General features: G+C 46.5%; 2 protein-coding genes across 2 annotated transcripts, besides 2 other annotated features; one reads left to right on the top strand and one right to left on the bottom strand.

Annotated features, from left to right (window-relative positions):
• Positions 1–3,829: 3,829 nt before the first annotated feature.
• TSTA_127100 (werner syndrome helicase, putative) lies at positions 3,830–7,426 on the bottom strand (the record flags this gene model as incomplete). The annotated part of the gene is made up of 1 exon (XM_002482949.1): positions 3,830–7,426. One exon carries the CDS (start codon positions 7,424–7,426, stop codon positions 3,830–3,832), a length of 3,597 nt encoding a protein of 1,198 aa, XP_002482994.1.
• A 1,997-nt stretch (positions 7,427–9,423) lies between these two features.
• Positions 9,424–9,578: a microsatellite.
• A 267-nt stretch (positions 9,579–9,845) lies between these two features.
• On the top strand, positions 9,846–11,267 carry TSTA_127090 (uncharacterized protein). The gene is made up of 3 exons (XM_002482948.1): positions 9,846–10,064; positions 10,142–10,977; positions 11,037–11,267. Exons 1-3 carry the CDS (start codon positions 9,890–9,892, stop codon positions 11,193–11,195), a joined length of 1,170 nt encoding a protein of 389 aa, XP_002482993.1. The 5' UTR covers positions 9,846–9,889; the 3' UTR covers positions 11,196–11,267.
• A 1,023-nt stretch (positions 11,268–12,290) lies between these two features.
• Positions 12,291–12,744: part of a mobile genetic element that runs on past the window's edge.

Genomic DNA, 12,744 nt, shown 5'->3' with positions numbered 1-12,744 from the left:
ACTGGCTCCCTCGCTCTACTATGAACTGGCCAACGGGCTCAATCATCAATGGCCTTCCTGGCTGAACCGCCATCTGGTACCTTGCTCAACCGCCAACTATCAACTTGCTCGATTGTCAACCAACTACTAACTTTCTTATCCACCAACTGTCAACTAACCCTGCCGGCGACTGGCAACTTGCTCAACTGTCAACTGATAACTCGCAACTGGCAACGTGCTTAATAACCGCCAACTGTTAACTTGCTCAATTATTAACTGCCAACTGTGAACTGTCAACTGTCAAATGGTTGAACCGTCAACTGTCACCTTGCTTAACCGCCAACGGGCAACTCGCTGAGCCGTCAACTATCAGCTGGCTCAATCACCAACTGTCAACCTGCTCAATCGTCAATTGTCAACTGTCAAACGGCTCAACCGCCATCTGGCAACTTGGTGAACCGCCAACTGTCCACTGGCTCTGCCGACAACCGTCAACTGGCTCAACCACCAACTGTCAACTGGCTCAACCACCAACTGTCAACTGGCTCAACTACCAACTGTCAACTGGCTCCCTCGTTTCACTATTAACTGGCTAATGGGCTTCCTGGTTGACCGGCCATCTGGCCAACCGTCAATTTGCTGAACTGCCAACTGGCTTGCTGGCTTACTTGCTGAACCATCTGGCACCTTGCTAAACCACCAACTGTCAAATGGTTGATCCGCGCTCTGCCACCTTGCTTAACCACCAACCGTCAACTTGCTCAATCGTCAACTGTCAACTGTCAACTGTCAACTTACCCAACCACCAACTGTCAACTTGCTCAATCGTCAACTGTCAACCGTCAACTGTCAACCGTCAACTTGCCCAACCACCAACTATCGAATGGTTAAATCACCAACTGTCAACCTGCTTAACCACCAACTGTAAACTGGCTTAACTGCCATCTGGCAACTTTCTCAACTACCAACTATCAACGTTCAACTGTCAACGGTCAACGATCAACGGTCAATGGTCAACGGTTAACAGTCAAACAGCTTAATCGCCATTTGGCAACTGGATGAATGGTGAACTGCCAACCGTCAACTGTCAACTTACTCAACTGCAAACTGTCTTCCTGCATCAACCGTCCACTGCCAACTTGCTCAACCACCAACTGTCAACTTGCTTACCTGGCCACTACCAACTGCGAACTGACTACCAACTTGCTAAACCGCCAACTATTAACTGGCTCAATCACCAACTGTCAACCTGCTCAATCGTCAACTGTCAACTGTCGACTTTCTCAGCCACCAACTATTAACTGACTAACCCGAAATTATTGACTTTCTCGACCACCAACTATCAACCTGCTCAACCAACTATCAAATGGTTAAACCACCAACTGTGAACTTGCCCAACCACCAACTGTCAACTTGCTCAATCGTCAACTGTCAACTGTCAAACGGCTCAACCGCCATCTGGCAACTTGGTGAACCGCCAACTATCAACTGGCTCTGCCGACAACTGGCAACTTTCTCAACCGTCAACTGTCAACTGGCTCAACCACCAACTGTCAAATTGTCGAATCGCCAACTGTCAGCTAGCTTACTTGCTGGGCCGTCAACTGTTAACTGTCAAACGGCTCAACCGCCATCTAGCAACTTGGTGAACCACCAACTGTCGACTGTCTTAACCACTACCTCATAACTGGCTCAACCACCATCTAGTAATTTACTTAACCGCCAACTGTCAACTTGCTCAACTACCAACTAGCAACTGTGAAAGGGTCAATCTTACTGTATTGCTGAGCTGAGCTACATACAATGAGGTACACGTACACGAGAATATTTGACATGGAGAGAAAAAGAAAGGAAGGAAACAAGCTCTCGATCCAGCCACAGAGATCTATATAATCTCTGTGCGTGGCACCTTGCTGGGCTGTCAACTGTTAACTAGCAACGTGCTCAACAACAACCAACTCTCAACTTGCTCAATCATCAACTGACAATCTGCTTAACCGCCAACTATCGACTTTCTCGACCCTCAACCATCTACTTTCTCCACCGCGAACTAACAACTATCAACTAGCTCAACCACTAACTTACCAGTTTGCTCAACTGTCACCCGTCAACTGGCAACTAGTAACTGGTAACTGCCAACTGCCAACTGTTAACTATCAACTGGCTGTTGCTTAATTATTAATCGCCAACTGCTAATCGACTTTCCAGCCTAATTACTAATAGCCCTGTTGAATTGCTGATTCAATCAATAGTTCCAACTTGCCCAATCGTCAACTGTCAACTGTCAACTAATTAAACCCCTAACCCTTGCTCAACTGCCAACTGTCAACTTGATCAACGTTAACCATCAACTATCAACTGGCAACTAGATCAACCCTTAACTTTCGGCTTTCTTAACCACAAACTGTCAATTTGCCCTGCCAGCGACTGGCAATTTGTTTATCTACTAACTGTCAACTTGTCTGCCGGCGACTGGCAACTTGCTCGACTGTCAACTGATAACTCGCAACTAGCAACGTGCTCAACAACTGCCAACTGTCAATTTGCTTAATCGTTAACTAACAACTGCGAACTGCCAACTTGCTTAATCATCCACTGCTAACTGTTAAATGGTTAAACCGTCAACTGTCACCTTGCTTAACCGACAATGAGCAACTTGCTGAGCCGTCAACTGTCAACTGTCAACTGAACCGGCAATTGGATTAACTGTCAACTATCAACTGGATCAACTGTTAACTGGCAACTAGAAATTGGATCAACAGTCAACGGTAAACTGTCCACTGTCAACTGGCAACTGGATCAACTGTTGACTGGCAACTTTCTCGACCATTAACTGTCAACTTGCTCAACTACTAACTGTCAACTGGCTCCCTCGCTCCACGACCAACTGGCCAACGGGCTCATCATCAACAACCTTCCTAGCTGAACTGTCATCTGGCCAACTGTCAACTTGCTCGATCATCAACTGTTAACTGTCAACTGGCTCAACCGCCATCTATCGACTTTCTCAACCACCAACTGTCAACTGGCTTCCTCGCTCTACTATTAACTGGAAACGCGCTCAATCATCAACGGGCTTCCTGGCTGAACCGCCGTCTGGCACCTTGCTCAACCGCCAACTCTCAACTTCCTCTGCCGGCGACTGGCAACTTGCTCAACTGTCAACTGTCAACTTGCTAAACTGACAACTGGCAAGTAACAACTGGCAACGTGCTCAACAACCGCCAACTGTTAACTGGCTCAACCCTCAACCGTCGACTTTCTCGACCGCGAACTGACAACTGTCAACTAGCTCAACTATCACCTGTCAACCATTAACTCAATCAACTGCCCAGTTGTTTAACCGCTAACTGTCAACTGGCAACTGTCAACTGTCAACTAGTAACTGGTAACTGCCAACTGCCAACTGTTAACTATCAACTGGCTAAGCCGCCAACTGTCAAGTGTTTGAACTGCCAACTGCCAACTGTCTCCCTAGTCAAACCATTCACTCTCAACTAGATTACTTACTGAACTGCCCTCTGGCAACTTGCTGAACTATGGACTGGCTTACTAGCTCAGCTGTCAACTATCAACTGGTTACTGGCTGTTGCTTAATCATTAATCGCCAACTGCTAATCGACTTTCCGGCCTAATTACTAATAGTTCCAAGCTGTAGTATACAACTTCGTAAACTAATATATATAACTAGTCAATATATGAACCCGGGACAGAATCTGTCAACGATATATATAACATAGATGGTTGCATTGACTATGATCTATCTACGCGATATGGGTGGAATTGGAGGGACTGTGATATAACCTCTTCAATGTTAACTCTGTAAACACTATCAAACAAAATTAGTGGACTAAACTGAACCTTTTGCAGGCTCCAGAAGCTGTTGGAATACATGATAAGCCACCCAGGCAGCATTCGATCCTTCAACCCCAAATGTCGTTCGCTTCTGCCCTAGCCAAAGCATATATGCTGCCTCATTGGATTGTACATGCTCACCACCAAGACCAGGCAGCAAGCCTTCCGTCCAGGCCTTGATCTGATAGATCGCCCAGCAAGCTTGCATGACGAGATCAGGATAGAGGCAGGTTCCCTGGCCCTGTTGACTGCAAACTGCTTGTGGATTATAGCAACGAAAGCACCCGGCATATCGCTGCATCCAGCCTTGAAACTGCTTTCCTTCCTGCTGTGCCCTCTTTTTTGCCTCAAGAAAGTCCTGTCGACGAGGATTCCAGCAGTTGATAAAGGAATGCTTTTTCGTGTTGGCAGATGATGATGGTAGGATACGGCAGATCACGCAGGTGCCACGGAGCGCTTGGAGGGAATCCCCATACTGCTGTAATTGCTGGCTCTCCCGCTGGATCAGCTGGATTCGCATCTGAGACCCAACAGTCAGATCGCGGTCGACGTTCTCCTCTGGATGAGGTGAGCTGGTCGTAGTAGGATCAGTCGAAGAAGATTCAGGATTCTCTTGACGGAAGCGACATTGATCACAGAGAGGATCAGGCGCGCTGCAAGCCACTACAGCCCCATCGAGGAAGGAGCTCATCGCCGCGACTCGACAGTTCGGCTGATCTAAAACAGCATGCATAGCCTGTACATCAGACGAGATCACATGGCCAGGTCGGTTCGACTTGGTAATACTCCATGAGGGAGGGAGTAAGATGATTGAACGACCTCCTTGTTGGTCACGTCCGAGACGGCCTACCTCCTGCGTAAACTCAATAAGACTGGATGGAGCTCCAAGATGGATAACAAGGCGGACTCGTGGATGATCAATTCCCATTCCAAAGGCAGAGGTGGCAACGATCCAATTTGGATGTCCATCACGCCACCTCTCTAGGGTTTGTGCCTTCTCATCGCGAGTCCCAGAATCCGCATGGTAGAAGGGACACGCAAGAATCGTGGCCACTTTCTCTGTAATCGCCTGGGTTTGGCAGTAGAGGATTACACGCTCTTCAGAGTCGAGTTGGGTGCGCTCTTCCTGGATCCAAGGAATCGCAAACTTGAAGAAGTCCTGATCTATAGGGCAAGAAACGACCTGATAGGATAGATCACGGCGAGTGGTGAGGCTACGGATCAATCGTGCCTGAGAGAGTAGCATGGTCTGCTCAAATTCTGCCATCATGATAGGTGGTAGTGTGCCAGTGAGGAAGACCATCTGACACTGAATATCGCGTAACGTAGGAAGCAAGGCCAGTCCCTTGCGGTAAGAAGAGGCCGTCAGAGTCAGATGACACTCGTCAAAGACAACACGATCAAGTTGATTGGCAAGCTGTAGCCGAAGAAGAAACGTTCGGAAGTTGATATGGACTGCCTGCTCAGCACTTACCAGGATCAGTGGACTCGATCCAAGGTGCCTAGATTCATCCTGCTGGTTCCAGACGGTTACCTCAATTCCAGCATTCTGACATCGAAGAAGCATGTCCTGCTTGAGGACCAATAAAGGGAGCACTACCACGGTGGTTCGTGCACCAGGAAGCTGGCACGGCAGAAGATAGAGTAGGCTCTTGCCCTCATTTGTTCGAAGGACTGCAACCACTTGACTCAAACCCTGGATGATATACTGCAAGGCTTGTTGCTGATTACTGGTTCGATACTGCGCTTCTAGTCCATACATGCGCTTTAGAATTATCTGCGCCTGCTCCATAGTCCAGCGCTGTTGACTCTGTCGTGGTTCGTGGCAACGATGAAATCGTTGAACTAGTGTGGACTCAGTTGCCTCACTCCGCACTCGCTTGGAACGATTCTCATCTGATTCCCACTCTATATTGACGTTGGCTGGTTGCGAGGACTGAGTGAATACAGCAGGCAGTCGTCTTTTTAATAAGCTAGGTGTAGAGTACTGCGAGGGCTGTTTGATTAATTGATGCCAGATCTCGCTAGCTTGGCGGAATTCTTGAAGGCCAGCATCAGTGAGACCGGCTCGAAAATTGACCGTCCCTCCATAGATCTGATTCCCAGTATGAGGTGTATGTGCAGCCTGATAGTGGAATACTGCAGCCATACTGCCATTGTGATCCTCTATAAGGTTATCTTCATCATCAAGAGAATCCTCAACAAACTGTGACGCGAGAGTTCTAAACTTCTTAATGGCAATCCCAACAGTGATCTGGCGCCAGGCTCGAATATGAATCTTCTTACCAAGGATCTGCTCCCCAGTACGGATCACGGTCTGCGTAAGATGATTATCAGACCAAGGCTTTGTCGTAGAGGCCCAGAGGTAGTCGCAGAGTGGAGTGGATGCGCAAGAATGCATAGTTTGCACCTGGTGCTGTAGCCACTGCCGGAAGGGCATAATCAAGATGAGAAACTGCGTGACTAAGTGTCCTACTTCTGGGAGGAGAAACCGGGCGGGCCATCGAGAGGCATTAGTGCGATGACGACTCTTATGATAATCCAGAATAAAGAGCATTTGACCATCATGGAGGAAGAGATCGCGAGTATGCAGGAGGGTGTTGCGCCATCGAATTCCTAGGAACTCAGTCCGTCGCGCTTGCTGGCCAGATCCAATAAAGAAGGGGACGAGTAAAGCCTCGAGGAATCGCTGGATAGTTGCTTCGTACTGTTCTACCATCTTGGGTGAGATCCGCCAGGTCTGATCAGCACCCAACTCCCAAAAGATGGGAAACAGAACTGCATCCTGACTGACTCGACGGAAGAGCCAATCCTGATAGGGTACCACGTAGGCATGATTCCGAGAATCTGTGAGAAAGGATGCACCAGCTTGTGTAGCATCCCAGTTATCCATCAGATTACTAAGATCAAATTGAGGGATCTCCGTAGCTGGCCGTGCTGGGCCGGATAAACATAACTCTTGCTCGAAGATGGCCTGCGCGGTAGAGATCCCCTCGCGGATCAGTCGAGAGAGTTCCAACAAGGATAGGCTTACATCTTGGAATGTAATGACTTGGCCCTCTCGATCCCATCGGACTTGAGCAGGGGGGACCTCACTCATTGCAATCCGGAATGCATACAGTCGATTCTCCAGTAGCTCCGCCACGGGTCCCTTGGTATCATTAAGTAGCCATCGATCACGGTGTCTAATAATAATATCTCCAAGATCCAGAGTCGGATGGTTCTGTTGTTCTAGAATAGAAAGGGCAAGGATCCAGATCTGACAGTTATAGATCAGTTGTGAGAGAAAGGAGGTGTAGTTGCTAACTGTCATCCACTGTTTCTGATCTGGTATCCAGAATAGAAGCGCTGCAAAGGAGACTAGGATAGAATTAAAGGCTCGCAAAGGGACTGACTGTTGGATAATCTCAAGGCAAAATGCGAGGGTTTGTTTATCCATCTCCTGCTGGAGTTGATAGAGAGCCTCATCATTATCCTGCTCTAATTCTTGTTGGCGACTTAGATTCTTAGCAGCAGTGATCACGTCATCCCAGGTAGACTTCTGACTCTCTGTTGGCAGAAATAGAGGATTAGGAAGGAGCTGGTCATCCATTACTCGACTCCAATAACAGATCAACCTCTGCCAGGTCTGAATGTACCGAGAGCGACTCCGAGGATTCTGGAGAGGCTGGATAGGATTCTGCGAGATCTCTCCTCGCGTAAAGGTATTGAGAAGTCGAGCGTTATAGCGACTTAGCCGTGGGATGTCACTAACAGGGTTGTGATGTAATAGCTGTTCTGTCTGTCTCCAGATTCGGTCCACGCTGGCGCAGATGAGATCTAATCGTGTTTTATCACGATTGGGAAGTCGATAAAGATCTCCCACCGTTTCTAGATCTAATCCAGTAAGGTGAACATGAATACCAGTGGTTCGCAACCATGGAGTAATTTCAGAGATATGCTGACTGTCATTCACAGTATATGACACAGAGTTCTGAGTTTGAAATGTGTGGTATTCCTGGAGGAGGGTATCCAAGGAAGGTAGATCATTTATAGTAAGAGTAGATGTAACAGATGGAGAGACACGTGGTAAGGAGAATAGATTAGCTGGTACTACGGTAAAGTAACGAATTTGTTCCTTTTCCTGAAATAATGTTTGAAGATGTGCATGATTCCAAGGCATTATTCCTTGACTTTTGCGCCATCCATGTGCCTGGTTGTAATGCTGTCGTATACGATCAATATTGCGAGATCGATAGGAACAGGTTTCTATATGACAGAGAAAACCTCGTACGGTCGGCAGATCATTGATCTCGGTAATTCCATCTGTAGGATATATAACTCCATCCAAGTTATTTGCAATCAATTGATAGTCTGGATGCTGTTCGATTTCCCGTCGTTGTGGTCGTTTAATATGATGTTTTTGAAGAAGATGTTGGGGAAGACTATGGCGAGTATAGCATGATCCATGATCAGTGCAAAGAATTACCCGCCAGTTTGTAAGGATACGAAGGTAGGAGGGGAAAAACTGCAATTGCTCTCCTAACTCAGGAGATATTGAGTTATTAGAAGGATGAGACATAATTGAGGATAAGAGGAATGTGTTGGAGTGAAAATATTGACTCAAAAATAACTATCACTGAGATACAAATAAAAAAGACTTTTGAAATTGATTTCCCCTGATCCATGAATGAAGCTAGCCACATTTATCTTAGCTCCCGAAAATTTTTCTAGCCGTAACCCTGAGCTATGCCATGGCTGAGTACAAACTATAGATAGACCCAATCTAATATTAGAGTTGGAAGCAAAAATACTAGTTAGATAGCCATGGCCTAGGTACGAGCTAGGAACATATTCTTCCTAGTTACCCTCTGGTCATCTTCATAGCGCTATGGCCCGCTACTCTATTACCATAATAAAGTAGTTTCCCGTTACTATTAGAAGTCTCTCTCTAGCAGCCGACCATGTCTTGCAGAAGTCAATACTTGTAATACCTGCCTGGTATACTACTTGTATAGTTAACTCCTACTAACCTAGCTCAGTTCCCACCTTATACCTTTATACTTAGAAAGCGGTGCACTGTGTCTGTCCAGAATGATAAGTAGTTTGGTCTTAGTGTAGGTCTTGCCCTTAACACATCCAGCAACCACTTTTCTGTTAGCCTTAACAACTTCCATTACTTTCTAAGAGCACTTAGGCTTTGTTCCCGCCCTCGTTGAGATAGCTTCATTAGTCATTTTATAACGTTGGGGGTTCTATCTCAATCTCAGAGCTGGCTGAACTCGAGGGTGCCCTATCACTCTCCTAGAATAGGTTCGTGTCGGGTGGTTTTCCTATCCAATATCCCTCTTGCGATCACTTTAGCTTTTGAACAGCCCCTAGGCATCTTTCTATACGGTAGTAATCGAAAGAATCTCGCGTTGCCTCAGCCGATCTTTCAATAGACTGCTCCACTGAGGTGGAGAGGTTTAATATGGTGTCTACTAAATAGATTTATATGCCTGGGTTTCTTCTACGCGTCGGATTCCGACGCGTCGAGTAACCCGAGAATACGCGTAGTTAAATAACGCGAAAGCCCCCTATCCATGCCGCGCAGCGGGAGAGCGCGCATAAAGTAGAGCGCGCATAAAGTAGAGCGCGCATAAAGTAGAGCGCGCATAAAGTAGAGCGCGCATAAAGTAGAGCGCGCATAAAGTAGAGCGCGCATAAAGTAGAGCGCGCATAAAGTAGAGCGCGCATAAAGTAGAGCGCGCATAAAGTAGAGTGCGAAGAAATAAGAGTGCGAAGAAATAAGAGTGCCCAAGAGTAAGGGGGACGGGGGATAGCTAGCTACATATAAACGCGGCACGCACGTGCCGCGTTGGACTAACTGGTATCCAGTGCCGAAACGCGCTAGGTTTGATATTCACATTCCGACAGTAAGAAATTTGCTTGCTTCGGATTCGGGTCCGTTCCGAAGCCCTCCCCCCGCCCCCAAAAAAACACTCCATTCACCTCCCGAGGATACTGACTTCAGGATTTTCCACCATTCTGTGCTGCGAAGATTTCGCTCTGCTTGATTGTATGCACTAACACCATGCTCATCGCAAGTAATTTCATTCGAAGTGCTGCTGTGCGAGCCTTACACCAGGTCTGCTCGGGTAGCATTCCGCACCGAGCTATCAGCACTCAGTCTCCTCGCGTGGCCGTCCTGTTCCAGGCGATCGATCCGCCCGTCATTGGGAATGTTCGTAAGCCTTGCAAGCCCGGTGGTAAGCGATTCATGTGTACAATTCAGTTTTCAATGTGCTTAATCTTGTCTGCACGATGCTTACGCGAAATAATTAAGGGTACCGGGATTCTGGCGCGGACATTGCCTACACGCTCCGAATCAAAGGCATTGAAAGCATTACGCCAGATATCTCTCCCAAACCCTCCAATGACCATGGCTGGTGTTTCGCCGACACAGAAGAAGGCATACAGTCTGCCTTGGAAAAAGGCGCTACTCATCTTTGGGCTAACACTATCCTATTCAAATCCCACCCTCTCCAAAGCTCCCAGAAGCTCTCTTCTCGTGTCCCTGATGTCTATGTCGTGGGACAACCGCCGACCTTGGTCGAAAAATTTGATGACAAGGCATACTTGAATGGCAAACTCAAAGAACTCGGTGGCTACACGCTCCCACAGTCATGGTTGGCATCGAATCCAGCAACTCTTGAGAAATGTATTTCGTCAATCACTAAGCTCCCGGTCGTGGGAAAGCCAGTTCGTGGGCGGGGAAGTCATGGTGTTAAACTTTGCCACAACCCAGAAGAGCTGAGAGAGCATGTTCTCAGTCTGCTACAGGAATCGCCATTGGTTATGATCGAAGAGTATCTGGCAGGCGAAGAGGCCACCATCACAGTCATGCCTCCGTCATCTGAAATGCCAGACTACTGGAGTCTACCACCGGTCACCAGGTTCAACCATGCTGACGGCGTCGCCCCCTACAACGGCGCGGTAGCCGTGTCAGCTAACTCCCGGGTTGTTACTGAGAGTGAACTGAGAGATTTGGCATACGGAAAGGTAATAAACGAATGTGTGCAAGTCGCAAGGCTTATTCGTGCCACCGCACCCATTCGCATTGACGCTCGACGGTTTAGTGAGGGGTCAGAATTCGCTCTTTTCGATATTAACATGAAACCGGTTAGTTATTTTTGGGTTTTGAATCTAATACAAACTAACTTTTATTTCTACTTTTGCAGAATATGACCGGTCCTGGACGACCTGGACGTGAAGACCAAGCCAGCCTTACAGCCATCGCAGCTTCAGCACTAGGATGGGACTACGGGTCACTTTTGATGAAAATTCTCGCGACTGCTCAGCCTCTGTCCTCCTTACGTTTGTACCGCAGTCCGTTTTAGTGATTTGGGTTCAATCTACGTACACATTGAAATACCATTTTGCATCCGATCACAACTTCCTAAAAAGTACAAACCCTGCTGTATATAAACCACCCGCCATAGGGGTTTAATGAATGTAAGGGCTCATTCAATAGTCATATTGGAAGCTAAGTACAAGAATACCAAACATGGAGAAAGAAAGAAAAAGCTAGGAATGTGAGGCTATCTGCAAACAAGATGTATTGTCGTGATCACGTGACAGAATCACGATGTTGGATATCTGATACGCTAATCCCATTCTGGACAACCTTACTAATCGGTGAATCCCCGGAAAAACACAATTGCCGATCCCAGGTTTGGCACAATATCGACAGCCCTACTTTTGGATTCAGGATTGCTATTTTGCCACTATATTGTGTATATAAAGAGGATCAAGATGCGTAGCTAGCTGTGTTTTTAGAGAGTGTGCAAATCAGAGTCAAGTATTCCTCACCCAAATTGTACAACTCCTATCAGAGCCTAACCCCGTTCGGACTAGTACCAAAAGATTCCAATACTAGGATAGAGGGATGTGTTGGATTATTACTAATCCGTGGGGGCAGATTCGGCAATGATTCCTAGCTTTGCTACGTGGAAAGTGTTCGTATTGGAAGTAGAATTAACAAGCAAAATTGTATGTATTCCCCCCCTCCCTTTTTCTAAGAATTGAGGGTGATTCTATGTCTTTATATATTCCAATGCGGCCTCAGAGAAGTAAGGGAAATAACAACAGGAATTTCAGCTAAGGCAAAGCAAAGAATCCGAGTCACAAACATGAAACTATATAGGTTTGACCACTGTAGTTGATTAGTATTAAGGGGCATTTTGGTGATGTGCACTTTCTTAATTAGGGTCAGAGGTATCGTCCTGTCGACATCTAGTTATCTAACATACCCCCTTAGCTGAGCTACGAGGCAAAGTTAGAATAACTTCATGTCTCCTTTATATAGCTTCAGGGTCCTCCAGGAATAGTAATTCCTCAATTTCCACATCTATGAATTCCTTCTATTATGGTACGATTCTTTTGGCGATATCTTAAATGCTGACTTATTCAAGGAAGAGTACGTGTTCTTGTCAACTGAGGGCTTTGGTAAGACTGTTAGCAATCATGTCATTTATTAGGGTGTATAACACCTTGATTGCTCCTTGTTAAACTTCTTGTTGAAGCCAGTAATTATGTATATTGACATGTCGCAGCTTTGTATGTAGCCGGGGTGTATCCTTTTCTAGTAAGCTGATAGTTTATTGATTATCACAGAGTACTTAGAGTACTAGTGAGGTAAGCTCAATATTCAACTCAGCAAGCAGTCAGTATACATATTTGCCTTCTTTCACCCCCTAAGCAAGAGCTAATAATTTAGCTTCAGTAGTTGACGTGGTTACTATATCTTACTTGCTTGCTTGCCAACCAATCAATCCTCCGAAAAGTATCATAACGTATGCCTAAGAGCTCTTCCAGTCAAGTGAGTTATCTGTGAAGGAAGCATCAGTTGATATTAAATAGTCATCTCCTCCTCCAAGCTTTAGAGCG

Source organism: Talaromyces stipitatus, genomic scaffold, assembly GCF_000003125.1.
Source record: "Talaromyces stipitatus ATCC 10500 scf_1105507295555 genomic scaffold, whole genome shotgun sequence".
NCBI classification, from domain to species: Eukaryota; Fungi; Ascomycota; class Eurotiomycetes; order Eurotiales; family Trichocomaceae; genus Talaromyces; species Talaromyces stipitatus.
The sequence above is the reverse complement of the archived record's forward strand: the minus strand, read 5'-3'. Positions and strand labels throughout refer to the sequence as shown.

Excerpts from the sequence above, each read along its gene's own strand:
- TSTA_127090 (XM_002482948.1), top strand. The coding sequence starts at position 9,890 with ATGCTCATCGCAAGTAATTTCATTCGAAGTGCTGCTGTGCGAGCCTTA. Across the intron at positions 10,065-10,141 it reads TAAGCCTTGCAAGCCCGGTG|GGTACCGGGATTCTGGCGCG; the intron begins GTAAGCGATTCA and ends GAAATAATTAAG. Across the intron at positions 10,978-11,036 it reads TCGATATTAACATGAAACCG|AATATGACCGGTCCTGGACG; the intron begins GTTAGTTATTTT and ends CTACTTTTGCAG.